The 27,997-nt window shown below is 44.8% G+C and overlaps 1 protein-coding gene across 2 annotated transcripts; it reads right to left on the bottom strand.

The window, feature by feature from the left end:
* Positions 1-25,781, bottom strand: crema (cAMP responsive element modulator a). 2 transcript variants are annotated; one of them, XM_034104642.1, is made up of 8 exons: positions 25,692-25,781; positions 20,644-20,766; positions 20,163-20,294; positions 16,498-16,586; positions 16,236-16,384; positions 14,003-14,155; positions 3,904-4,063; positions 1-1,563 (listed from the first exon to the last, which is right to left on the bottom strand). In XM_034104642.1, the coding sequence occupies exons 2-8, from the start codon at positions 20,743-20,745 to the stop codon at positions 1,419-1,421; spliced, it is 930 nt and encodes a 309-aa protein (XP_033960533.1). In that variant the 5' UTR covers positions 20,746-20,766; positions 25,692-25,781; the 3' UTR covers positions 1-1,418. The 2 variants fall into 2 exon arrangements, with proteins under 2 accessions (XP_033960533.1, XP_033960534.1); XM_034104643.2 differs by lacking the exons at positions 14,003-14,155; positions 16,236-16,384; positions 16,498-16,586; ... (1 more) ...; positions 20,644-20,766; positions 25,692-25,781 and adding an exon at positions 8,073-8,386.
* Between the last annotated feature and the right edge of the window lie 2,216 nt (positions 25,782-27,997).

The raw sequence follows: 27,997 nt of genomic DNA, 5'->3' as shown, positions 1-27,997 counted from the left end.
TCACATTTGAATACTTTATTTGACAAACAAAAAAATAAGTTTTGGTTTTACAATTCAAACAAGGAAGTAAACTGAGAGGAGACCAACTGGTAAAAGGGTTGAAACAGCAAGAATCCACAACCGGATCAGCTTGACCGCGTTGAGATCAAGAAAAGACCTGAATTGATTTATCACCTGTGTTTTCGTAGACTTTCGCAAAATGGCTATTTATCTGTGAATACAAAACATAGCGGTCATCTGGTTGTTACACAACAAGACGACCGCAGGATGAATCACCGTGTTGTCACCGAGGCAAACTGTAGTTAAAGACCTGTCTTTGACTAAAAGAGCTTTGGCAGTCGTGATGAGTTACATTAGGAGGTGTTCTTTTCTTCAATAAAATATATTTATCGGAACAAACTCGACAACTACAGAAACAGAGAAAGCAAGCACTTTTCAAAATCACCAGAAACAGGAACACAAGAGGATATATTATCATTCAAATAAAATCTTTACATACAAAAAAGAGAAGAGAAATTGGCATCGCCCTTTAAACAGAGCATTTCAATATCCAGCCATAATCAAATACAGTTTTAAAACACAATGGATATCCATAATTTGAAAAATAAGACTGAAGCTTGCGTGACAGTAAAGCGAGATGATGCTTTGCAGAATATACAATAAACTTGTGGAGTGAAATTCTTAAAATAAACGTAATATAATATACATTCTGATAATATCCACACGGACGCTTTGGTACTTTCTGTGCTTTGACTCACTTTAAAATAACTTGATTCAGATAATGCCCCTTTCTATTTCTTTAAAATATATTATATTCTGTGTCGTCTGCTAAAAATAAAAGGATATTCATCGCAAATGTTCTTTTTTTCTTTGAAACCAAATCAAAAACGTGTCTGAAAACGACTCCAGGACGTTACTTAAGTGACTTGAAGACATGTCTTGCTCTTCAGGGTGAAGGAATGCGTGGAATAGCCGCGGACAGAAGCGTACATGCTGCAGATTTGATCAGGAAAACGGGGACGAGTTGCAGCTGACAGTGGCACCTCGTCTCCTCAGAGGAACTGCTGGTAGAGCGACCTTGGCTGACTCGCCAATGTTTTTCCGTGAATCTCTGTACTCCAAACGGTACATTTTCAGGAAGCGCCCGTATCTCCTCGTCCTGTTCCTCGTCGTCAGCTGGCTCTCATTGGCCGGTGCACAAAAGCAACATCAACGACACTTGAGTCTTCACAAGATACGAACAAGAGCGAAAACCGGCCAGCTCCAGCTGTTTAAACCCCCCCCCCCCCCCCCCCCGAAACACTTCAGCGTAACCCAGGCCTGAGTGAGCAGAGACGGTCAAAGTAGTTCCAGTCTTTTTTTCTATTGGCTGTCGCAGCTTGTAAACGCCACTGTCTTCAGCTCATGACCACAAACCGCTACTCTGCTTTGTGGCAGTAAATGTCCTTCAGTGCTTTCAGCTCTTCAATCAGGGTCTTGTTTTGGTTTTCCAACACGGCCACGCGGTTTTCCAGACATTTCACGTACTCTTTCTTTTTCCTGCGGCACTCTCTGGCCGCCTCCCTGGAGAGGAAAGAGAGGGGAGACATGTTTGATGAAAATGCAATTCAGTCCCCAGAAACAATGCAAGCTATGCAGAATGCAAGGGACTTCTATTATTCAGCCGCGCCTGCTGTTCTGTCCGTGTTCTCCCTGACAACCTTGTGTTCATGTGCGTCAGTATTTCCCTATATCAATCCTGAACGATCAATTAAACATTTGCACATCCATAAAAGCAGTTCGCTGCCGCTTCGACCTTTTGCAGTATTTCTGTCTTGTTGCTTTGGCAAACCAGTCGAGACACTTCCACTATTGACCGGCGAAATCACTTTGTCCCAAAATGAGATTCCCTAATTGGAGAAGTAACCTCTGACCGAGTGGCTGCAGGATAGGAAGTAAGACTCTTAAAGCCATAGAGAGCTGCGGGAATTAGTCTTTTTTTTTTATTTTTTTTTACAACTAACGGTTACTTCATCTCGAACTCAACGGTTTTGTGAATGTGTCTTTGATTACACTCTGAAATGAGATCTATGGTTAACAAAAGCTTCTATCACTGTGGTCCTGACTCTCATCACACACTTCCCTGATGGCTCCCACAGGATGTTGACATCCTCGTGGATTCATCTTCTTATTACAGACACATGTATTTCCAAACATTTGGACTACCTATGCTGCAAATGTATTATCTTTTCAATTTACACACAGCATCTATTGTCCGTCCTGGGAGAGGGATCCCTCCTCTGTTGCTCTCCCTGAGGTTTCTCCCATGTTCCCTTTAAACTGTGGGTTTTCTCTGGAAGTTTTTCCTTGTACGATGTGAGGGTCTAAGGACAGAGGGTCTGAGGACAGAGGGTCTGAGGACAGAGGGTCTAAGGACAGAGGGTCTGAGGACAGAGGGTCTAAGGACAGAGGGTCTAAGGACAGAGGGTCTGAGGACAGAGGGACTAAGGACAGAGCGTCTAAGGACAGAGGGTCTGAGGACAGAGGGTCTGAGGACAGAGGGTCTGAGGACAGAGGGTCTAAGGACAGAGGGTCTGAGGACAGAGGGTCTAAGGACAGAGGGTCTAAGGACAGAGGGTCTGAGGACAGAGGGTCTGAGGACAGAGGGTCTAAGGACAGAGGGTCTGAGGACAGAGGGTCTGAGGACAGAGGGTCTAAGGACAGAGATTCTAAGGACAGAGGGTCTAAGGACAGAGGGTCTGAGGACAGAGGGTCTGAGGACAGAGGGTCTAAGGACAGAGGGTCTGAGGACAGAGGGTCTAAGGACAGAGGGTCTGAGGACAGAGGGTCTAAGGACAGAGATTCTAAGGACAGAGGGTCTAAGGACAGAGATTCTAAGGACAGAGGGTCTAAGGACAGAGGGTCTGAGGACAGAGGGTCTAAGGACAGAGATTCTAAGGACAGAGGGTCTAAGGACAGAGATTCTAAGGACAGAGGGTCTAAGGACAGAGGGTCTGAGGACAGAGGGTCTAAGGACAGAGATTCTAAGGACAGAGGGTCTAAGGACAGAGGGTCTGAGGACAGAGGGTCTGAGGACAGAGGGTCTAAGGACAGAGGGTCTAAGGACAGAGGGTCTAAGGACAGAGGGTCTAAGGACAGAGGGTCTGAGGACAGAGGGTCTGAGGACAGAGGGTCTAAGGACAGAGGGTCTGAGGACAGAGGGTCTAAGGACAGAGGGTCTAAGGACAGAGGGTCTGAGGACAGAGGGTCTAAGGACAGAGGGTCTAAGGACAGAGGGTCTAAGGACAGAGGGTCTAAGGACAGAGGGTCTGAGGACAGAGGGTCTAAGGACAGAGGGTCTGAGGACAGAGGGTCTAAGGACAGAGGGTCTGAGGACAGAGGGTGTCGTATTGTCATACTGATATTCTGTACACACTGTGAAGACCACTGAGACAAATGTAACATGTGTGATATTGGGCTGTATAAATAAACATTGATTGATTGATTTAGTTTATTTCTTAAAGATGTGTCTGGCTAAAAGTAGCTTCTATGTGTCTTCAAAATTACGGATGCTAACAAGTGTCTAAATGAAACGCCGAACGTTAGCCACCTTTAGCTTATCGGAGGTGGCGTGAAGTCATGTGACCCGTGGTCGTATACCTGTGGATCTTTTTTATTATAATTGTTTTATCTTTGCTACTTTTTCATGCTTCTTAGTTAACATTAAGCTGTCTTTGGCTCTTTTCCGCTGCAACAATGTAACGTTCCCCTGGACGAATAAAGTTATTCTGATTCTGAACCTTCCGGATCATCCTCTATTAGCACTCTAAATACTCTTCCGCGTGATGAAGCCTCAGTGTCTGTATTTTGTTAATAGTTTAATGAAGCTCGTTTCCCTTCATCGCCAGCAGCAGCAGCTCCTACCTGTTTTTCATCAGGCGGACCTCCCTCTTGAGGGTGATGGCTTCAGTGTGCGGTGGGGGGGGGCTCTGCATGTTGCCGGGCGACGCAGCCATCATGATGCTGTGAGCCAGGCCGGAGTTTGGTGAACGCAGCTGATAGGCGGGGATGTCTCCCGTGGCAGCTGTCGGGAAAGATGCACGAAGACATTAACCACCTGCAGTCCAGTGACGTTCCGTTGCCCTGATTCCTCTTGAATAATAAAAACAGGATTCACAAACTTTTATTTTTCTCAAATGTCTCCAATTGAATTTAATATCTCTTTAAACACAGAATGCATTTTCAACTTTGAATGAAAGTTAACATGATTTATTTTCACCAGAGGTTGTTAGAAAGCGACTTCAGCCAAGAGCTCTTACCGCTCTCTCCGTCCTGCCTGAGCAGATTCATTTCCTGTGACAACAAAGTGTTGTCCCCTTCCCATTCTCCCATTCCCATTCTCCCCTTCCCATTCTGCCCCTTCCCCATTTCGCCCCTTCCAATTCTGCCCCTTCCCATTCTCCCCTTCCCATTCTGCCCCTTACCAATTCTCCCCTTCCCATTCTCCCCTTCCCATTATGCCCCTTCCCATTATCCCCTTCCCATTCTCCCCTTCCCATTCTGCCCCTTCCCATTCTGCCCCTTTCCCATTCTCCCCTTCCCATTCTCCCCTTTCCCATTCTGCCCTTCCCATTCTCCCCTTCCCATTCTGCCCCCTTCCCATTCTCCCCTTCCCATTCTCCCCTTCCCATTCTGCCCCTTCCCATTCTGCCCCTTCCCCATTTCGCCCCTTCCCATTCTCCCCTTCCCATTCTCCCCTTCCCATTCTGCCCCTTCCCATTCTGCCCCTTCCCCATTTCGCCACTTCCCATTCTGCCCTTTCCCATTCTGCCCCTTCCCATTCTGCCCCTTCCCATTCTCCCCTTCCCCATTCTGCCCTTCCCATTCTGCCCCTTCCCCATTCTGCCCCTTCCCATTCTCCCCTTCCCCATTCTGCCCTTCCCATTCTGGCCCTTTCCATTTCGCCCCTTTCCCATTTCGGCCCCCTTCCCATTCTGCCCCTTCCCATTCTCCCCTTCCCCCTTCTGCCCCTTCCCCCCTTCCCATTCTGCCCCTTCCCCATTTCGGCCCTTCCCATTCTGCCCCTTCCCATTCTCCCCTTCCCATTCTACCCCTTCCCATTCTGCCCTTTCCCATTCTGCCCCTTCCCATTCTCCCCTTCCCATTCTGCCCCTTTCCCATTCTACCCCTTCCCATTCTGCCCCTTCCCATTCTGCCCCTTTCCCATTCTACCCCTTCCCATTCTGGCCCTTCCCATTCTGCCCTTTCCCATTTACCCCTTCCCATTCTGCCCTTTCCCATTCTGCCCTTTCCCATTCTCCCCTTCCCATTCTGCCCCCTTCCCATTCTGGCCCTTCCCCTCATTTCTGCCCTTCCCATTCTGGCCCTTTCCCATTTCGGCCCCTTTCCCATACTGCCCTTTCCATTTCGCCCCTTTTCCCATTTCGGCCCCTTCCCATTCTCCCCTTCCCCCTTCTGCCCCTTCCCCCCTTCCCCATTCTGCCCCTTCCCCATTCGGCCCTTCCCCATTCTGCCCTTCCCACTTCCCATTCTGCCCCTTCCCATTCTCCCCTTCCCATTCTGCCCCCTTCCCCATTTCGGCCCCCCCTTCCCATTTCGCCCCTTCCCATTTCGCCCCTTCCCATTCTGCCCCTTCCCATTCTGCCCCTTCCCATTTGCCACGTCCCATTCTGCCCTTTCCCATTCTGCCCCTTCCCATTCTGCCCTTCCCATTCTCCCCTTCCCATTCTGCCCCTTCCCATTCTCCCTCCCATTTGCCCCTTCCCCATTTCGCCACTTCCCATTCTGCCTTTCCCATTCTGCCCTTCCCATTCTGCCCCTTCCCATTCTCCCCTTCCCATTCTGCCCTTCCCATTCTGGCCCTTTCCCATTTCGGCCCTTTCCCATTCGCCCCTTTCCCATTTCGGCCCTTCCCATTCTGCCCCTTCCCATTCTCCCCTTCCCTTTCCCCTTCCCCCTTCCCATGCCCCTTAATTTCGGCCCTTCCCATTCTGCCCCTTCCCATTCTGCCCCTTTCCCATTCTACCCTTCCCATTCTGCCCTTTCCCATTCTGCCCTTTCCCATTCTCCCCTTCCCATTCTGCCCTTTCCCATTTCACCCCTTCCCATTTCACCCCTTGCCATTTCTCCCCTTCCCATTCTGGCCCTTCCCATTCTGCCCCTTCCCATTCTCCCTTCCCCTTCTGCCCCTTCCCCCCTTCCCATTCTGCCCCTTTCCCCATTTCGGCCCTTCCCATTCTGCCCCTTCCCATTCTCCCCTTCCCATTCTGCCCCTTTCCCATTCTACCCCTTCCCATTCTGCCCTTTCCCATTCTGCCCCTTCCCATTCTCCCTTCCCATTCTGCCCTTTCCCATTTCACCCCTTCCCATTTCACCCCTTCCCATTTCTCCCCTTCCCATTCTGCCCTTTCCCATTTCACCCCTTCCCATTTCTCCCATTCCCATTCTGTCCCTTCCCCATTCTTTTGTGAACGGTCTTCATTTGCGTCTTCATTTGCGTCTTTGCGAAAGGTTATCATCGACACAATATTGCCGAATGAAGTGACAGAAAATGCTGATTATTCTGTACGGTCTACAGCCCGTCCGTTACGAGGCTGCCATTAAAAGCGTGAAGAAATAATAATGAAGAAATAAAAAGACAATGAAGAAGTGAAACCTTAAACCGTAAACTGCAGTTCCTCTAATGGCCACTAGATGCTGGCTCCAAAAAAAAAAAGTCCTCTTTTGAGAGACAGTATTATTCAGTTCCACATCTCGACGCAGCACTGGTGGTTTCTAGCAGTCCCTGTGTGCTCTAATACACATCCTGCTCTTGAATCACCTCATTATGACCAAGGACTCATCTCGGCTGGTGACCTGTAGTTGAAAGTCAGAAACACGGCTACTAAAGAAGCTGCTTTCTGGATGCGGTTGACGCTGCTTTGAGTTGAGTCATCAAAAAAAATGACTCAACCGTGAACAGCTCTGCCCGCTGTGCCTCGACGAGTTCTCTGCTTCACTTTGTTCCTGAGAAGTTTCTCCCCCTCTCTCTTCTCCACACACACACACACACACACACACACACACACACACACACACACACACACACACACACACACACACACACAACACACACACACACACACACACACACACACACACACACACACACACACACACACACACACACACACACACACACACACACACACACACACACAAAGAAGCAGTCACAGCAGGTGTAAACTCACACACACACACACACTCGCACGTCTCTCTCTCTCTCTCTCTCTCTCTCTCTCTCTCTCTCTCTCTCTCTCTGTGTCGTTGTGATAACAGAGTGACTTGCGCTGACGTCAGTGTGTGCGTCTCACTCGCCCGTTTTGCATTCTCTCTTCCCTGCCTGGCCTCGGTTCCAGGAAACTGGAGTGACGTCAAACCGACAAACCCCCACCCCCCTCCCCCCTCTCTCTCTCTCTCTCTCTAGCCTTTCTGCCTGACAGCCGTCTCACAGAACAGACTCTATGTACGCGCGTGTGTGTGTGTGTGTGTGTGTGTGTGTGTGTGTGTGTGTGTGTGTGTGTGTGTGTGTGTGTGTGTGGTGTGTGTGTGTGTGTGTGTGTGTGTGTGTGTGTGTGGTGTGTGTGTGTTGTGTGTGTGTGTTGTGGTGTGTGTGTGTGTGTGTGTGTGTGTGTGTGTGTGTGTGTGTGTGTGTGTGTGTGTGTGACAGCGGGAAACACACTGACAGGAACATAGTCGAGCAAGCTCACCAAGCGCTTTTTCTTTTGATCGGCTTTTAGTTTCACTTCGAGGAAAACAGAACCCTAAACGGTCTCCAGTGTTCGTCCTGTGGTGAAATAGGAAGCACAGAATCGTGTGCAACATTTCACAATGCACTATAAGTAAAAGTTTCATTTCAAATGTTGTGGAAAGGTCGTGCTCTTATACTGGGGAAAACGATCCAAATACCATAGCAACATGTTCGTATCGCCGCCTGCTTGCTGGTTGTAACCCCAGAAAAACATCGCTGTGAAACCGGCACAACAATCCACGAGAAAAGTGACTTTGAGAAACCTGAATGAGAGCAACTCTACCTGACTCGGTCTCATCCCCAGTGACAGCCATCTCTTGTTTCCAATAATCCAGCCCCGCGGCAGCAGAACACCTCAGCACGGAAACTCTTCTATTCTACCTTTAACCGCAACCTCTCGGTCTCCTCTCCTGCCGTTCCCCGCTCAGCTCTGCGCGCACCGCCGCGGCCGCTCGTCAACTTTGCTGCACGATTACAATTACAGGCATTGACATCACAATGACATCATCGCTGCCTGCTGAAGTCAGTACAACACTCAGGATTAGAGTTCCTCCCCCCCCTCCCCTACGAGGATCAGACGGGCGAAACACAATGTGCGCCGGGCAGAGAGGGAGGAGGGAGGAAAGGAGGGAGGGAGGGGGGGGGGTTGGTAGTGGAGTATTTTTAGCCCTGAGTGACGCAACTCGAGAGACGCTCGACAAACAAGAGGATATTGTGTCCCAAGCGGCTGCCGTGCAAACTGTTGAGCACCGTGATTGGACTTTTTGTTGTTGAGTCTTAAGGAGGAATGACGGAGACATTAAAGATAATTACTTTAAAGACGTCACAACATGTCCACGAAAACAAGGTTTCAGCAAAACAGTTATTTAATAAAGCCTGTGTGAAGAGAGTATGTTTTTAATTGAGAAGCTGTGGGAAATCTATCAGATGGAACAACTAACATATCTATTAAGACTTTAAACTGATTAACTGTTCTATTATTAAACTCTGCTATTACTGTATATTATATGAAAGGAAGTGATCCAAATGTCCACACACCTTCTGAATCATCCCAGTATCCCCCCCTTTAAAAAAAATATTATTATTATTTGTATTTTTTTATATATTTTTTTTAAATCAATATTTCTTAGTTTTTGTTGTTGATTTTTTGCATTTTCTTGTATCTTAATTGTAGTTTTCTTCTTCTTTCTAAGTATAAACTGTGTTGATACAGTTGTAGTAAAAATGGAAACACGGTAAGCAAAATGAAAATGTTTGTGTAAGATGCCAAAAGGTACGTAAAAACAGAAAAAATATATGTTCTGTTTAAACCACCGTTGACTGATGGGTTTTGCTGGGAAAGTCTCTGCCACACAGGAAGTGATGCGCTTTATATTTCCGATAACTCCAATAGTTTTATTGAGATTACCTCAGCCCCAGACCTCAGATGAACTCTTACAGGATTTGTGGAAAATCACCGTGGAGCCAAACAAAGTTACGCTGGTCTAAACACTGACTTTAATTACATGTATTATATCAACAGGTTTCATATAACTGTATAAGGTTAGTTGAAAGCAATAATATCAAGTTGAACCTAATCTTTCTTATTCAAACTTGATGTTATTGCTTTCAACTGACCTAAAACAGTTATGTGAAATCTGTTGACATAATCCATTTAATTAAAGTCAACGCTTCAGTTTCTTTCTTTCTTTGGTACCCAGACAGATTTCTAGAGCAGTGGTTCTCAAACTTTTTTCACTCATGTACCCCCTTTGAAAAAGAAATTCAGCCAAGTCCCCCCTGATCAGCGCAAAAACAACGGTTAGGGACAGAATGCCTATATAAAGAGGTACAGTACAGCGCTGCACCATCAGTGTCTGATTTATTAAAACAACAACAGTAACTGAGAAACACTTAAATGCTACATTTCAAATGTTTACAATCCATCCCTAAATTCATGGCAAACCAATTTTAACATCATGCGATAACACTGAGACGACATTAGCTGCATTGAACTGATCTTTTTAATAAGTTGTACTTAATGTAGTGAAACATGGGCTTGAGCTTCACTGAGGATCTGTGTCTTTCTGACAGGGAGGCAAACTGCAGTTATTACACTTCGCGTTTTGAAATATGTTTAACTCTGTTCACATAAAACCCACACTGCTCAAACTTCCTTACTTTTCCTAAAATTAGTATATTTATTTATTTAGGGGCGTGGGGAACGAAGAGAAAAATATATATGAGCATTTTATGAGCATGGGATTTTGACCCCTCATATAAACATATGCTATACTTTGCGGCCACACGCCGTTGCCAAGCAACGCTTATTGTTTAGGTCCTTTGATAAGCAGGCAGTCAAATCATTAACTAGATCTATCTCGATCTGATGGATTTGAACATAAATGCGAGTGAAGTATAACCGGACGCGAGAGAGAGATCAGATCAGCTGCTGCTGACGGAGAACACGCAGCTCTGCATGATCACAGCTCCGCTGCTGTGACGGACCGTTGAGCGGAGGAAAATACACTAAGAGTTAGACCTAACACACTTAGCTAGTTTATCTACTCTGGAACTAGCTAAACTAGTTATACATATACGTATTCTTTACTGTCGGGTCACTTATTACAGGTTCAGTGAGCTGCACGAGACTGACGGGCTGTCAGGAGAGGGAGAGGAAAATAGAGCACCCCGTTTATTGTTCCCATTTTATTATCCAGAGTTTCTGTAAACCTTTGAAGAAAGTAGTTCATCTACTATTAGTAGTTTGTTTAAATGCATTAATTACGTTTTTTTTTTCATTAACATAAAATAAATCTCACGTACCCCCTGCAGTACTCCAACGTACCCCTAGTGGTCCGCGTACCCCCATTTGAGAACCACTGATCTAGAAAGCTGGCAGGTCAAGAGCAAAACCACTAATTCACAAATCCTGTTAATGCTGGTTTTTGGATTTCAAATACTACAGGAGAGACCAAAGCATTTGTTCTTTGAGTGTTGTAGAATAAGTGCTCGGGTCAAATGTAATATACTGAAATAGAGACGTGTCAGCTCACTTCTGACTTGTATTATTGATACGGCACACTTATCTGTGTTTAAGTCGTTTCCAATCTACTTGAATTCCAGTATTTTATTTGTCAGTATTCAGTGAGCTGAAATGATATCCACGATGACAAGGTCTTTGTGTTTATGTAAATGTAAATGTTTTATCCTTATCCAGATACGTGTTCAAGGATATGTCACTATGAAAGCTAGAAGTATAGAAACCATACCAAACCCCAAAAAGGGACGGATAGAAACCCAATCAAAGCCTAGTTTCTTGTCAAATGAAGACACCTTAAGAACACCTGTTATAGGATAAAGTCGATCAGTATGCTTTGTCATAATAATATTCCTACTCATACGGACATTATTAAAGAGTGAACAAAGAGTGTTCTCCGCCTTGCTGTTGATGTGCTGGCACCCATGGTTGTGAGTGCATCCAGTACATCATGTTTGACACGATCCCTCTTTTTTCTCTTGGTGTTAATCCCATGTTCCCAATCCCAATCATGTTAAATTGGAATCACACAGATTTTCATTTCGGCCTCTATCTGTCCCATGTCAGCGCAGGGATGTTGTTCCTCATGGAAGTAATCAGGTTCCTTCCATGTTCCACAATGCAATTCTTGAGGTGCATATTATTATTAGTCAATTTATTGAACATGTTAGAACAAATAATTATAACAAAGAGAAGCAAAATTAAAAATTAAAAGAAACGTTCAAGGTATAAAAAAAAAAAATTCTCAGATAGTTTCTGTCATGTTCAAAAGGGGCAAGAAGAAGCTTAACAACGTTTCTGGTCCTACCGGTGTGTGTCTTCCCATTTCGCCCCTTCCCATTTCGCCCCTTCCTAATTCGCCCCCTTGCCACTTCCCCCCTTTCCCATCTCGCCCCTTTCCCATCTCGCCCCTTCCCAATTCGCCCCTAAATAATTCCCATCTCGCCCCTTCCCAATTCGCCCCTAAATTATTCCCATCTCGCCCCTTCCCAATTCGCCCCTAAATAATTCCCATCTTGCCCCTTCCCAATTCTCCCCTAAATAATTCCCATCTCGCCCCTTCCCAATTCGCCCCTAAATTATTCCCATCTTGCCCCTTCCCAATTCTCCCCTAAATTATTCCCATCTCGCCCCTTCCCAATTCGCCCCTAAATTATTCCCATCTCGCCCCTTCCCAATTCGCCCCTAAATTATTCCCATCTTGCCCCTTCCCAATTCTCCCCTAAATTATTCCCATCTTGCCCCTTCCCAATTCGCCCCTACATTATTCCAATCTCGCCCCTTCCCAATTCTCCCCTAAATTATTCCCATCTCGCCCCTTCTCAATTCGCCCCTAAATTATTCCAATCTCACCCCTTCCCAATTCGCCCCTAAATTATTCCAATCTCACCCCTTCCCAATTCTCCCCTAAATTATTCCCATCTCGCCCCTTCTCAATTCGCCCCTAAATTATTCCCATCTCGCCCCTTCCCAATTCTCCCCTAAATTATTCCCATCTCGCCCCTTCTCAATTCGCCCCTAAATTATTCCAATCTCACCCCTTCCCAATTCGCCCCTAAATTATTCCAATCTCACCCCTTCCCAATTCGCCCCTAAATTATTCCAATCTCACCCCTTCCCAATTCTCCCCTAAATTATTCCCATCTCGCCCCTTCTCAATTCGCCCCTAAATTATTCCCATCTCGCCCCTTCCCAATTCTCCCCTAAATTATTCCCATCTCGCCCCTTCTCAATTCGCCCCTAAATTATTCCAATCTCACCCCTTCCCAATTCGCCCCTAAATTATTCCCAATTCGCCCCCTTGCCACTTCGCCCCTAAATTATTCCAATCTCACCCCTTCCCAATTCGCCCCTAAATTATTCCCAATTCGCCCCCTTGCCACTTCGCCCCTTTCCCATTTCCTTTTTTACATTAGGCAACATAAGAAATGATACTTGTTTTGCTTGGTCGTGGGTCTTAGGGTTATGGAGTTTATAGATCTAATGATGCAACCCATGAAGCTTGCATGAAGTCTGTTGACGAATCAGAGGCTGTTGTTGGGGCTTCATGAGATAGGGGGCGAAATGGGAGAGGGGCGAAAGGGGCAGAATGGGAAAGGGGCAGAATGGGAAGGGGCAGAAGGGGAAGGGGGGAATGGGAAAGATGCAGAATGGGAAGGGGGTGAATGGGAAAGGGGCAAAATGGGAAGGGGCGAAATGGGAAGGGGCAGAATGGGAAAGGGGCGAAATGGGAAAGGGGCAGAATGGGAAGGGGGCAGAATGGGAAGGGGCGAAATGGGAAAGGGGCGGAATGGGAATGGGAAGGGGCAGAATGGGCAGAGGCAGAATGGGCAGAGGCAGAATGGGAATGGGAAGGGGCGGAATGGGAATGGGAAGGGGCGGAATGGGAAGGGGCAGAATGGGAAGGGGCAGAATGGGAAGGGGCGAAATGGGAAGGGGCAGAATGGGAAAGGGGCGAAATGGGAAAGGGGCAGAATGGGAAGGGGCAGAATGGGAAGGGGCGAAATGGGAAAGGGGCGGAATGGGAATGGGAAGGGGCAGAATGGGCAGAGGCAGAATGGGCAGAGGCAGAATGGGAATGGGAAGGGGCGGAATGGGAATGGGAAGGGGCGGAATGGGAAGGGGCAGAATGGGAAGGGGCAGAATGGGAAAGGGGCGGAATGGGAATGGGAAGGGGCAGAATGGGAAGGGTGGGAATGGGAAGGGGCGGAATGGGAAGGGGCAGAATGGGAAGGGGCGAAATGGGAAGGGGCAGAATGGGAAAGGGGCGAAATGGGAAAGGGGCAGAATGGGCAGAGGCAGAATGGGCAGAGGCAGAATGGGAATGGGAAGGGGCGGAATGGGAATGGGAAGGGGCAGAATGGGAAGGGTGGGAATGGGAAGGGGCGGAATGGGAAGGGGCAGAATGGGAAGGGGCGAAATGGGAAAGGGGCAGAATGGGAAAGGGGCGGAATGGGAAGGGGCGAAATGGGAATAAACCGGTCCTACCCCATCTAGCATGAATTTTTCTTCAAAATAAAATATTAGGTCATCGTCATCAGCATCCGTGATATTGGATTCATTGTTTTAAACAAATGCTTTTTTTTGTACAAAACAACCAGAAAGAAATCACTTTTATAATGACAAGAAATAGCAAGCGTGAGTTCACAGGTCCTGCTCATGACCTTTGACCTTTTAAATCATCTGAGTCCTACCTTGGAGGAGCATCTGTCCTCCCTGGAGGAAGATCTGCTGTTGGGCGTCTCCGGCTGGATAGGAGCTACCCACCGTCAGGGTCTGGCCCCCGCCCCCCTGAAGGGCCTCTACTCCGGGGTTCAACTGGATGGCTCTCCCCTGAGAGATCGCAACTGTGTGGGGTCAGAGGTCAGTGATTACTAAACTGCAGTCAGAGGTGGGAAGTAGTGGAGTACAAATACTTTGTTACTGTCCTTAAGTACATCTTTCTGGTATCAGTACTTTACTCCACTACTTATTTTTCTGACGACTTTCTACTTCTTACACTTTGAACACAAATACCTGTACTTTCTACTTCTTACATGTTGAACTCAAATACCTGTACTTTCTACTTCTTACATGTTGAACTCAAATACCTGTACTTTCTACTTCTTACATGTTGAACTCAAATACCTGTACTTTCTACTTCTTACATGTTGAACCCAAATACCTGTACTTTCTACTTCTTACATGTTGAACCCAAATACCTGTACTTTCTACTTCTTACATGTTGAACTCAAATACCTGTACTTTCTACTTCTTACATGTTGAACTCAAATACCTGTACTTTCTACTTCTTACATGTTGAACTCAAATACCTGTACTTTCTACTTCTTACATGTTGAACTCAAATACCTGTACTTTCTACTTCTCACATGTTGAACTCAAATACCTGTACTTTCTACTTCTCACATGTTGAACTCAAATACCTGTACTTTCTACTTCTTACATGTTGAACTCAAATACCTGTACTTTCTACTTCTCTCATTTCCCAAACAGCTGGTTCCTTTAGTCTGAATGTGTGTTTGGTGGCGTGATCATTATTATTTAAAGTCATTGCGTGCCTATTGATTTGAACACGATCCGTGTATCCATCACTTCCTGGGCTGAAGTCGAATAGTCAATTTAGCTTAGGAACCTTCCTAACGGAGTGAAATGACCCGGAAGTCCCTCAGTGGCAGCCATGATAAGTGCTGTTCGAATTCTCTAGCGGTCGGATAGTTTAAAAATCAGCTCCTAAATTCTAACCCTATCGTCTATTCCTTGACCTCTGAGTGAAACGTCACGGGGTTAAGGGATAGTGGATAGGAGAATTCAAAAGGACTTAGGAGAAGAGGCTGCAGTACTTTAGAGAATCCGAATGCACTTTCACTATCCGACGTGTTTATGATGCGCCAGCGGACGTCATGAATGTGCGTCTGCTGCTGTGGGGAAACTATGGAAACTACAGTTCTCTAAAGTACCGCAGTCTCTTCTCCTAAGTCCTTTTGAATTCTCCTATCCACTATCCCTTAACCCTGTGACGGTTCATTCAGAGGTCAAGGAATAGGAGATAGGGATAGACGATAGGAGCTGATTTTTGGATTATCCGACAGCAACCCTGGTCTTCTCTAAAGAAGAGGGACCAATGGAAACGTTGTCATGTTGCCGTTGTTCAGCATGGAAACATTCATTAGCTAACAATGACATTATTGTTCTATTAATATAAAGGGAGGTCAGGTACTCTTTAAAGCAGCTGCTAGTTATGGGTACTTTTTACTTTTACCAGAGTATTTTTAAACACGACCTGCTCAGGGCAAGTGCAGCACATAAAATGGATTATTTTTCTGTCCTGATTAACAGGGCTTTTGGAATATGCTGGAGCTTGGATTTGTGCTTGTGGTTGTTATGCATGTTCTCCATGGCAACAGCACCAAGGCTGATTACTTTTGGATTCGGAGCCATTTAGTGAACTGATTAAAAACCTGCGATTTAGCCGAAAGCCTCGTCTACCTTGCTGCTTTTTACAGGAAATTAAATATTAACATGGTGACACTGACCTGATGCTGGGTCACGGGGACCCTGTAATATTGCTACTGGGATATGTCTCCATGCTTTAATGTTCAAAAAGCTCTTTATTTTTCTCATACTGCCTGTGCTGCAGCACCTCTTTTCACCCTCTGTCTGAAACCAGAGCCCAGTCTGCTCTGATTGGTGGGGGGGGGGGTGGAACATAGGGATTTTACCCTTTCCAGACCATTTACATGCACAAAAACCTATTTAACAATCTACAGGAAAGGAAAACCCCTAAAAATAATAATAATATCAATCTGTAAGTTATGATACTTGGATTATTATCTGTAGTATTGATTTTATGTAGTTTTTTGTTCTTGGTTGTGAAGCGCCTTTTCTGTAAAGTGCGATATGAATGAAGTTTGATTGACTGGTACTGACTATACTGTCCTGAGCTGGTCTGGTAGATGGAGGTGGGCACTGTTGCTTCGGCAGCAGAGACCACCACCTCCTCCTCCTCCTCCTCCATCTTCTCCTCTTCGATTTTAGCAACGGCCGGTGAATCGGACGAAAGCTCGTTCAGTATCTTTCTGCGGGAGAAGAGAGGTCAAATGAAGTGAGTCCACAGAGACAGTTCAACATTATCAAGACGTAACTCTTCACACACTTTGTGCTTCTTCATCATTCTGTTGACGTCTCTCACCGATAAGACGGACGCCTGGAGAGAAGCACCCGCCTCTTCTGAGTGTCTGTTTCTGATTGGTCGGGCTCCAGCTCTGCTACACTGGCAATCTGAAACATAAAAACACGCAGAATTTAAAAGTAGTCCAATATAGTAACCTCTAGAGATGTCCCGATCCGATCACGTGATCGGGGATCGGAGCCGATCACGTGATTTTCAAAAAATCGGGGATCGGGATTTTTTTTTTTTTTTTTAATATTGCAAAACAAAAATGACCATGTTCACGTCTTAAAGTCATCCTGAGGACTTAGTTTTGGTTTAAAATTACACAACATCATGTATGTGTTGCTTTCATTGGGCTTGTTTTCAGACCTGGTTGCTTATTTCTCTGAAATCTGGCAACAGAGTGGGCGCAGTGTCTAATAGTAGCAGCAAGCTAACGAGAGGCTACGTTCAGCTGGTGACTCGGGAGTCGGGACAGAGAAAATGTCAGGAGTTTGGAAGTATTATAAAATTGAAAGCGAAGGCACCAACAACAACACGGCGAGTACACAGCGGCCACTCGGGTAACGGCACGGAAACAACCGACACTTTCAGAGACTTTTAAAAGGAAAGAGAAACTGCCCCAGAACAGAGAAAAGGCCAACACAATAACAGCCAAAATAGCTGAATTCATCGCGTTGGATGACCAGCCGTTATCTGTTACCTTTTTTTCTCTTAATGCATTGCATAAAGATCGGATCGGGAAAAATCGGTATCGGCAGATTGTCAAAATCAAATAATCAGAATCGGATCGGGAGCAAAAAAAGGTGATCGGGACATCCCTAGTAACCTCTCTGGTGATTTATGCCATCACTGAGGTGCTGCTTTCCCACGCAGACGTCTGTGAGTAAACTGGGATGTATTTCTCATAAGAAATGACATCAAAGAAACAATTCTCAACAGAGTCTTTACAGCGCATGTCAAAGTGACCCAAAGGGTATTGTTGGAACAATAACAAACATGCATTTGGAAATGATTACTCGTCATGAATCAGTACGCTTTTATGACTCACACTGGTGCGTAGTTGTTATCGACACAAAGGCTGCTTTGGCCCTGGTAAACGACAAAGGAGGAGTCTGATAGATGCCAGGTTACATACATGCTTTTATTGATAATTATGGGAGTGGAAGTTAAGCATACGGTTGTCAGGGTTACCATCGCAAAGCAGAAGTTGATAAAAGAAGCAAAATGAGATTAATTGTGTCATGTTTCCAACTATTCTTTGCCTGGGAATCCGCCTCCAAATGTTGAAAGCAAATAATAAACTGGTTTAACACAACTGAGTCAGTGACACAGTGTATTCATTTCTATGACAATTTAAATATTGCCGTGAAATATCAGCCAATTCCCCAGTTAAATGGAACTTGTTATTGATGAAACTCACTGATATGAGATACAGAGTAATTGGAAATCAGTCAACAAAACCACTTTGATGTTGACGTCTGCATTTTCACTTAGTTCACAGCTTTGATCTGCGTTGTGACCTATTTACATGTGCTCTGCAAATCAAGAAGCACATGTGAGAAGATCTGCTGCTACATGGTCACAGATTTTGGGGCAGTGTAGGAACAGTGTAAGGTGTTGACCCCATTTCTACTAGGTTTGCCGTCGCAATTTCTACGCTACTTCAGATCAGAAATCGCACTTGCACTACTCTTCCCGATTGGACTGTTTTTCGCCTGTCTTTTCGCAAAAAAAGGTGAAAGAAGCAGAAGTGGAGCAGTATTGTTTTAGTGCGTCTGCCTGTCTATACCCGCAACAGGGAAAAACATTTAATTTCGCATCCAAAAACAATTTTTTCAAGTGCTGGAAATACTGAAGCACCTCCACATTGTTTAGTAGAACAATCCCATAGTGACTTTTGTTCAGTGTTACCCGGTTTCTCCTGACCAGAACACATCTCCTGAAGGACTGAGGAGCTTACACCTCATACACATCAACAATCCTATTAACACATACTCTGCATAACTGGTATGTAAATACTCATTCACTATCGCACTCACTTTGACATCACAACTTCCATTTTTGTAGACAACTGTTCTCATTATTTAAATAAAACTCAAGACATTAACATGAGGACTTCCCATGTCTTTGTTCTTTAGCTTGAGACTCAAAGGGGTAGTTTGGATGTTTTAAAGTGGGGTCGTATAAGGTACTTATCCATTGTTCGTGTATAACCCATAGTGGATGGAGGTTGGCATGCCCTTCATTTCAAGAAACAAAGTCCTAACTAGTCCTTTAATGGCGCGTTTCCACTGCAGCGCGGAGCTCGCTTTAAGCATGCCGAGCCGTGCGGGGCCCGTTTTTGGTTGCGTTTCCACTTGGCCTAGTACCGGCTAGCGGGTCCTAATTCACAGATTTCTGGCCCCATCAAATCGTGGTTCTAGGACCAGGAACAACCAGGCTGAGTCGGGCTGAGTATGCTAAACTAGAGAGAGAATCGCTGGCAAGGGGGCTACAACTACAACAAGATGAACATATTTGACCGTGATTTAATTGTAATACACGTTTCAAAATGATGCCGAAGTAACAACACACTGATACCGGTTAGTAAAAACCATGAATTAGTGCTTTGACAAGTCTGCAGACAGACGGCAGGCGAGAAACCTTTTAAAATGCGCGTTGTCTAAATGGAGATCGGCTAAGCTAACGTTGTATATGCTCCGACCGTCCACACTCACAGCAACGGCCTATACAGACATAAATAACCCAGCGACTGTATTCTCCATGACACAGGCAGTCTGTGGTTTGGACTTGTTTAACTTCTGTCTAGTTTCTGAACAGATATGAGGAGCTGTGAGCTCTGAGTGCTAAGAGCTAACGGCCGTGTTGTTTTTCTGGGGTTCTCATTGAAGATGACGTCACGGCTCCGCCTACACTGCGTTACTATAGATACTACCCCAGTTCCTAAACTGTAATGGAAATGCGCCATAAAGTGAGCCAGTCCTAACGAGGCCTAGCCATACCGAGCGAGGCCGTGTAGTGGAAATGCGCCATAAAAGACAAAAGCCACGTTAATGAACTCAATAAAGGTTTTTAGTTCTGGGAGCTGAAGTGTAGTCAATGGAGTCTGGTGGCTTTGAAGGGAGATTACATGTATACTGTATAATGGCTTCAGTTCCATGTAGATTAAAGTAGATTTGGCGTAAATGACTTGAGACTCATCTTGATTTTTGTCAAATCCTTTCAAATAAAATACTTGAGACTTGAGAAATGTCCAGAACACGTCCTCGATGACTTGATTCTTGACTTGAGGCTAGGCCTGAAAAAAAGAACAATACATTTACTTTGAAGCGTTTTTTGTGATTTTCCTTTCTGGTACAGTGGATCTGTGGCTTCTTCCTGGTTTCCTGTGTGCGATTGTCTTGCATGACCACCATACAATTGTTTTGTACATCTACTAGCCTCTTATGCTGGACTGGAATCAACACTCATTTGTTGTGAGCCCGTTTTGGGGGACGGTGCCCCATGGTGCTGGACTAATTGCTGTGAACATATTCATGTAATGTATTGCCTCCGGTGACCTATATGTTGTTTGTTATTTTTTTGTTGTAATGTGTCAACGACTTAAAAATAAAGTATGAAAACATATATAATAATTTGAAGCTGGTCCAGATCATGGCCGATGCGTCTGATGCTCTCACCTGCACGGTCTGGACGGGTGGGGCCTGTATGACGGAGGTCTGAGGGGCCTGGATCACCCCGTGGACCTGAAGCATCTGACCATCACTCAGCTGGACCACCATCACTCCTGGAGACCCTCCTTCCACCGACACCTGGAGGCACAAACCCAGACCATCACGCTTTAAAAAAACAAAGACGTCAAAACTATATTACCGCAATAACATGTGGTGTAAAAGTACAGAACTTCATCTTCAGTCAAACATTATAGACTGGAATGTTGTATCATAAGCTAAACATGATATGCTGAACTTATGTTACACACATTTTCCATGAACATCCAAGTGTGTTGTTTTAATGTTGTTTTTTTAATAAATGTTTGCATGTAAAGTGTCTTTGAGTACCCTAAAAAGTGCTCTATAGATGAAAATGTATAAAGTGAGAAGACACTGACGCCCTGCAAGACCTTCTCCCTTCTCTGTAAATGAAATGTACTTTGTCTACCTGAGCAGGATCTGCAGAAGAGGAACTGTCGTCACTGTGGTTCTCCTCTCCATCGGAGTCCTTCAAACTGCCGTCCAACTGAGGAGAAACTGAGGCGTCCATAGTCCCTCACCTATAGACAAACTGACAGACAAACACATTCCTAATCAAACTTCAAGACCCCCACAGTTCTGCTTGCCCACCGTGACATTCTCCTCAAACGACCAAGATATGTCCATCGATCTGGTCGAAACTCGCTGGACACACAACACAACAATAACACATACATTCGCTCCTTCTGGTCCACTAAGCCCCGCCCCCCTCGCACTGTCAATCACACTGTGTTATCCCCACTGCCCAAAGCAGCCACCTATACGCCATTTGATTACTTGAAATTAGCTATTTTCAATGTAAGATCTCTCACCAGTAAGGCCCTGCTGGTTTCTGAGCTCATTGTGGACAGAAAGCTTGACTTTGTATGCCTCACCGAGACTTGGCAACAGCCTAATGACTTCTCCCAGTTAAATGAAGCCGTTCCAACGGGCTTTGCCTATATGTGTAAACCCCGCAACACCGGGAGAGGGGGTGGTCTCGCCTTGCTCTACCATAAGGACATCAAAGTCACTGCTGTCACTGTCCCCCATCACTCTTCCTTTGAATGTCTAGCTGTTAAACTCTCAGGCCCCAAACCCATCATTATTGTCACCATCTACAGACCACCAAAACCCTCTGCTGTTTTTCTCACTGAATTTTCCTCATTATTAACATCTGTATACTGTGCAATGTCCCCCACTGTTATTCTCACTGGAGACTTTAACATCCACATTGACGACCCATCCAGTGTTTTTGCCAATGACTTCATCTCACTCCTCGACTGTCTTAGTATCACACAACATGTTAACTTTCCTACCTATGTCACCGATGCCGAGTTTCTTATCTCTGACCACAAAGTTGTGCTCTTTGAGGTTCACGCCCCCCGATCAAAAGCTAAAGAAGAACGGATCATCTCCTTCAGAAATATCAAACACATCGACCCCACAGATCTCACCACCCTGATCAACTCCTACCCCATCCCTCTTGCATCCTCTTCCCCTGCTGACTTGGTGAGTCACTACAATGACTGTCTGTCCTCCTCGCTTGACGCCCTGGCCCCTGTCAAAACCCAGCACAGTCTCCTTTGCCCACACCGCTCCTTGGTTCACCTCCGATCTTCGACGGCTCAAAACAACTGGTCGTCGACTTGAACGGCTGTGTAAAAAGACCGGACTATCAGTACACACCCAAATCTTTGCTGATCACCTACATCACTACAAGAACGCCCTCTCCACTGCCAAATCCACCTACTACTCCAACCTCATCAGCACTGGCACCGGTAACACGAGAGCCCTTTTCTCAACAGTTAGCCACCTACTTCAGCCCCCCAGAACCCTCCCTCCTAATATCTCCCCTGAACGCTGCACTGACTTTCTGCAATTTTTCAGCTTCAAAGTAAGCAACATCCACCTACAGCTGGCCTCATCAGGCGCCCCCTCAACGGACCCACTCTGGATGGCCACCACGGTCCAACCACCCACCAGCACCCTCTCCAACTTCATTCCAGCATCAGAAGCCACCATCTCCAAGCTCATCTGCAAAGCCAAATGCACCACCTGCCAGCTTGATCCCCTCCCCACTACCCTCATCAAAGCCTGTCTGCCGTCCATTTCCCCCATGATTACAAAAATAATTAACTCCTCCCTCATTTCTGGAACTGTACCCCCCCACCCTCAAAATGGCTGCAATCACACCCACCCTCAAAAAACCCAATGCTGACCCAGCTGACCTTAACCACTACAGGCCCATCTCCAACCTTCCCTTCATTTCAAAAACCCTTGAAAGGGTGGTTGCCGCTCAACTCCAGTCCCACCTCGACTCAAACAACCTCCATGAACCCTTCCAGTACCGAAACAGCTCTGGTTAAAATCACCAACGACCTCCTCCGTGCGGCTGACTCTGGACTGCTCACCATCCTCATCCTCCTCGACCTCACCACTGCCTTCGACACAATCTCCCACCCACTACCCCTGGAACGCTTGGCTGACATTGGGATCACTGGTGTTGCACTCTCCTGGTTCTCCTCCTACCTTACCAACAGACCACAGTTTGTCCAGCTGGGGAACCACAGGTCAGGGTGTTCTCCTGTTTCACTGGGTGTCACCCAGGGGTCAATATTGGGTCCACTCCTATTCATCATTTACCTCCTCCCACTAGGCACAATCCTCCGTCACCATGGCATCCACTTTCACTGCTATGCTGACGACACGCAAGTCTATATCTCAACCAAACCCAACACCGCCCTCCCGCCCACCTCCCTCACCACCTGCCTCCAGAATATCAGGAGCTGGATGAGCAGGAACTTCCTGAAGCTAAATGGTAGTAAAACTAAGGCCCTGCTCATCGGCTCAAAGAACACCCTCTCCAAAATCCTAACCACCCCACCCCCAAGCATCATGATCGACGGCTTCCCTGTATCCTTCACCAGCCAAGTCAAAAGCCTTGGCGTCATCCTGGACAGCACCCTTTCGTTTGCACCCCACATAAAAAACATCACCCGGACTGCCTTCTTCCATATCCGCAACATTTCCAGACTCCGCCCATCCCTTTCACAATCCAGCACCGAAATCCTGGTTAATGCATTTGTCACATCCCGGATTGACCACTGTAATGCTATCCTCTCTGGCCTACCCACAAAACTACTCAACAGACTCCAAATCATTCAAAACTCGGCTGCCCGGATCATTACCTGTACCAAATCGTCTGTCCACATCACCCCCATCCTCATCCAACTTCACTGGCTCCCTGTTCAGCACCGGATTGACTACAAAAACCTTCTGCTTACATACAAAGCCCTCAACAACCTCACCCCCACCTATCTCTCAAACCTCCTCCAGGAATACACCCCCTCCCGCTCCCTGCGCTCATCCTCAGCCGGACTCCTGACTGTCCCCACCTCCCGCCTTAGCATCATGGGAGCCAGGGCTTTTAGCTGTACCGCACCCGGGCTCTGGAACTCTCTGCCTCCACACATCAAACAGTCTGACTCCATCACGACATTCAAATCCCACCTCAAAACCCACCTGTTTAAACTGGCCTCCTCACTCTAAAACACATTCAACCTGCTATCACAGATCCCCCTCTCACTCCGTCACTCCACACTCTTGTCTTGCCGGTTTTATGCTTTTATGCTGCTGTATTGCCTTGTCGGTTCGTTTAAATTGTGTTCCGTTTTTGTTTTAGCTGTTTTAACTTTTAAATGCACTGTAAGGTGACCTTGGGTGTCCTGAAAGGTGCCTCGAAATAAAATGTATTATTATTATTATTATTATTATTAATGTTGTCTTTTCAGAGATCAACCCAGAATCAGAATTTCTGTATTAGTTCTACAGCAGGGACATATATAGTGTTACAGCAAAAGTGGCATAGCAGGTAAAAAAAGGCAAGCAATAGCAATATAAAAGCAGACATTGGTATCAAATAAAACAAATAAAGACAAATATGTACATAACCATGGCAAAAAAAATGTGTAGCAGCAAATTAAGTAAACTGCGTGATATAAATAGCATATTAAAGTATAGGGACATAAAAAATACGTTTGGGGACATTTATGAAACAAATGTATTATTTACATAAAGTGATTAAAGCACTGTACAATTGCAAACAAGTGTTTATATTGCATATAAATGGTTTTCTGGTCTTTGTTTTCTGAGCCACCTCAAAGTAGTTATTTCATCTGTTCGTCTGTTTCATTGATATTGCATGTAAGGTTTCAATTGTGTTTCCAACATGTCAAGAACCAAAGTTCAGTGGAATTTAAAGTAAAAAAAATGTGGTCATTTCCCAGAGTCTGATTCTAAAACATTATTAAAAAACACAATAATAATATATGTTAATGAAGATCTTTCCATGAAATGTGTTGTCAGAGTAGCTGAACACAATGAGGAAACTTTCAATTCAGTCCAATAGACTCCAGGGTTTGCTTGTGAGTCAAATAAATCTGAATGAAGATCTCTGTTGGCACTGATTGTCTATTCAGTGTGACAAATCCATTCCTCATGCTCATTTTGTGTGGCAGGCACCCGGAGGGGCTGGCAGACTAAAATAACGTTACACACTCGAGTGATGAGAGAGAAGGGATCAAATGGTTTTACATGTGTTTAAATGTACACATAGTTTAGATACTGATTTAGTTTTAATGGTATAGGTCACAAAGACCGATGTCAACACCAACTTCACAAAAACCAGGAGGTCGTAGTCCAACTATTTCCAAAATGAACACATGTGGGGCCCTTATTTTCAACCACAGGGCTTGATAAAGGTTTGTTCTAACGCTTTCTCAAAATAATGTTGTCTACTATCCGGAACTAAGAGAGCGAAATATGATAATGCAAATATGTAATCAAAGAGATTACAAATTAGAACAAGAACAAGAAGAAGGCATTCTTTATTTATCTCCAATAGAGGAAAGTCAGGGGATTCATGTATGCCTTATAAAGTAAAAAATAAAGCAAAATCTGTGGTAACTCATGGTAAAGTTACCTAAATATAATGGTGGATGGTTGAATCTATGACAAATAATCGTATATTTGAAAGGTTTTCCCTTTTATTTTGTGTCAAAAAATAATACATCTGTAAAATAAATGTAGTTGAGTAGTAAACGTTTTTAAAGTTTCCACTTCTTTTTTTACGATTGTAGCATATAATGTGACACTGTATATAATTTTATTGACACTATTTAGACACAACCAAAGTTATATCCAAAACGGATTTGGAACAAAAATCGTTGATAAATATTTTTTATTTTGAAAAGACAACTTCCGGTCTCCATCTTCTTTTTCTCTAACTTGACCCGTCTCTGTAAACTTGAACAGAAAGGAAACAGCCTGAGAACATTTTGTAACTCCGTGTTGACTCGCTGATTCATGTTGTTAAAGTACAGTTTTAATGCAAAGTGTGGCCTCTTAGACGTGTTTGCACATAGAATCTTCTCGAGAGGCGGTGAGAGAAATTGTGACAGCTTTGCAGTGACTTACCGAATAATACGTAGTTTGACTCGTCACTACAGTAATGACAGCCCTGCTCACGTCAGCGCTGATGATGCTGTGCCCAAAATGTCGCCCAACGGCTCACTTTATCGTCAAAGAGTGGCGAGGTGCCTCGAGATTAATCACTCCCGCCTACTTTCACGTTCGTTATGCACTTCGTTAACAACAAGCGAAATAATTGTCTTCCTTTTTTTTAAATTGTCAACAGAAATGATTTTACAGCCAAGTAGCACATCGTTTTTCAGTGTATTGGAATGTATTGAAATAAATTGATTTAACGAAGATTTTGTACTCGGTTTTGGACCTAACATGATTGTTTACAGAGTTATGAGTAGCCTACGTATATAAAGTTAGACTGCAAAATGGATGATTATCAGTAAAACGAAGGATATTTTGAGTAATCTGTAACGGGAGAACGTAAGGCAAGGTAAGACACGTTTATTTATGTAGCACATTTTAACACAATTTCTGAATTTATTTAAATGAATTTAATCCATTTTTTACAGTCGATATGGTCAAAGAGTAGCGAGGTGCAGTGGGATTATTCACTCCCACCCTACTTCCGTGTTCGTTCGCATTGCTCTTCGTTAACAACCATAACAAAAAACTGTACCTCGCAGTTGCACAAATGTATTATTATCAGTAAAAGTTAAGGATATTTTTAGTAAACTGTAGAAGAACAAATCAAGGCAAATCAAGCCACTTTTATTTATAAAGCACATTTAAACACAAGGAAATGCAAGGTGCTTAAAAAACCCATAAACAAATAGAACACATGTCAATTTAAACGATAAACATAATTTAAGTCTGCAATAATAAATATCTGGCAAATTTCATAGCAATTTTTGTGTTTTCTTTCTATGGTGAATCACAATTTACAGACAAGAGTAATGTTGCCATCTGCTGGCATAAAATGCAACAACACTATTTAAAAATAGCAAATGTGCAAAATTATGTATTTATTCCAGCATTGAGGATGCATTTTCAAGCATTTTCTAAACAAACAGGTACATGTCACATTAAGATAAGCCCTAACCTGGCTGTTAGTACTTATCCATTTCACAAAAGCCTACATTATTAAAAAGCTGTAATTGAAAGACCTACAATACAACGTCTATATCCCAATGGCATGTTTCCTATGTGTCATTTCATTCTGATTTAAAGGTACAGTACTGTGGCTGTAGTGTGCTGCATTCCTTTATTTAGATCTGACGGTGACCCCAGAGCCACCATCTGTCCCTCTGCATGCCACGAGAGGTCGTACTGTTCCCCTCGACCTGCTGTTATCACATGGCCTGGTCCCTCCTCTAATCTCTAACAGTACAGTGGGATGAATTTATGACTGATTCAGCAATATGTGAACGAGGTGCCTTCAGGTGCTGGGTTCATGTAAAGTGCTCATGTTAAATATGCATAGGTTGCATTACGTGTTTTGTATATTGCAATTCCATAAAGCTGAAATCCCCACTCTGTAGATAGATAGATAGATAGATAGATAGATAGATAGATAGATAGATAGATAGATAGATAGATAGATAGATAGATAGATACTTTATTGATCCTAATTTGGGAAATTATTTTATTAGAGAAGAAGCATGAATGACATTAAAATAAAAAGACTTAAAAAGTACTTGTATGGTGTTATCTTACAGTAAAAAAACATACTTTTATTGGAATTTTTAACACATTTCATACTTTTTGCATATTCTCATGAGGAAGAACAACCATTTCTAATTTTAATTATATTTCAATTTCCCGCCTGATTTTTTTTACAATCAATTAATTTGTCATGCTCTGTCATGCTCTTCTAAAAAATGGAGCCAGGGTCCCTCCTCATCCCACATCTTACCCTCTGGTCCTCCTGGTCCTCCTCCTCCTCCTGGTCCTCCTCCTCCTCCTCCTCCTCCTCCTCCTCCTCCTCCTCCTCCTCCTCCTCCTCCTCGGCTTGTCCTGCAGAGGACTGAGGCTCCAGATGGTGGAGGGCCAGCAGCAGAAGGGGGACCCTCGGGGGGGCACAGAGGCCTGACAGCAGGGAACCATGTGACCTGAGCCAGACAGCTCTTTAGCACACAATTAGCCCGTGATGAACGCGCTGATAATACCATCAGAGAGGGGTTTGAGAGCCGTATGGCCTCTGCAGATTAAAGCCGGCCTGGTTTGTATAATTTCACACTCCTTTCAGACAAAGTGAGGGGTAAAATGTATCCGAGGTTAAGCTGCAACAACCTTGTTCCATTCTTAGTGCCTATTAAGTCATAAAAGATTCATTTTCTGCACATAATATGATTACAATT

Source organism: Pseudochaenichthys georgianus, chromosome 17 (assembly GCF_902827115.2).
Source record: "Pseudochaenichthys georgianus chromosome 17, fPseGeo1.2, whole genome shotgun sequence".
Classification (NCBI taxonomy): Eukaryota; Metazoa; Chordata; class Actinopteri; order Perciformes; family Channichthyidae; genus Pseudochaenichthys; species Pseudochaenichthys georgianus.
This window is presented reverse-complemented; position numbering and strand designations above follow the sequence as displayed.

Excerpts from the sequence above, each read along its gene's own strand:
- crema (XM_034104642.1), bottom strand. The coding sequence starts at position 20,745 with ATGGACGCCTCAGTTTCTCCTCAGTTGGACGGCAGTTTGAAGGACTCC. Across the intron at positions 20,295-20,643 it reads CTTCTGCAGATCCTGCTCAG|GTGTCGGTGGAAGGAGGGTC; the intron begins GTAGACAAAGTA and ends TTGTGCCTCCAG. Across the intron at positions 14,156-16,235 it reads GACCAGCTCAGGACAGTATA|TTGCGATCTCTCAGGGGAGA; the intron begins GTCAGTACCAGT and ends GACCCCACACAG.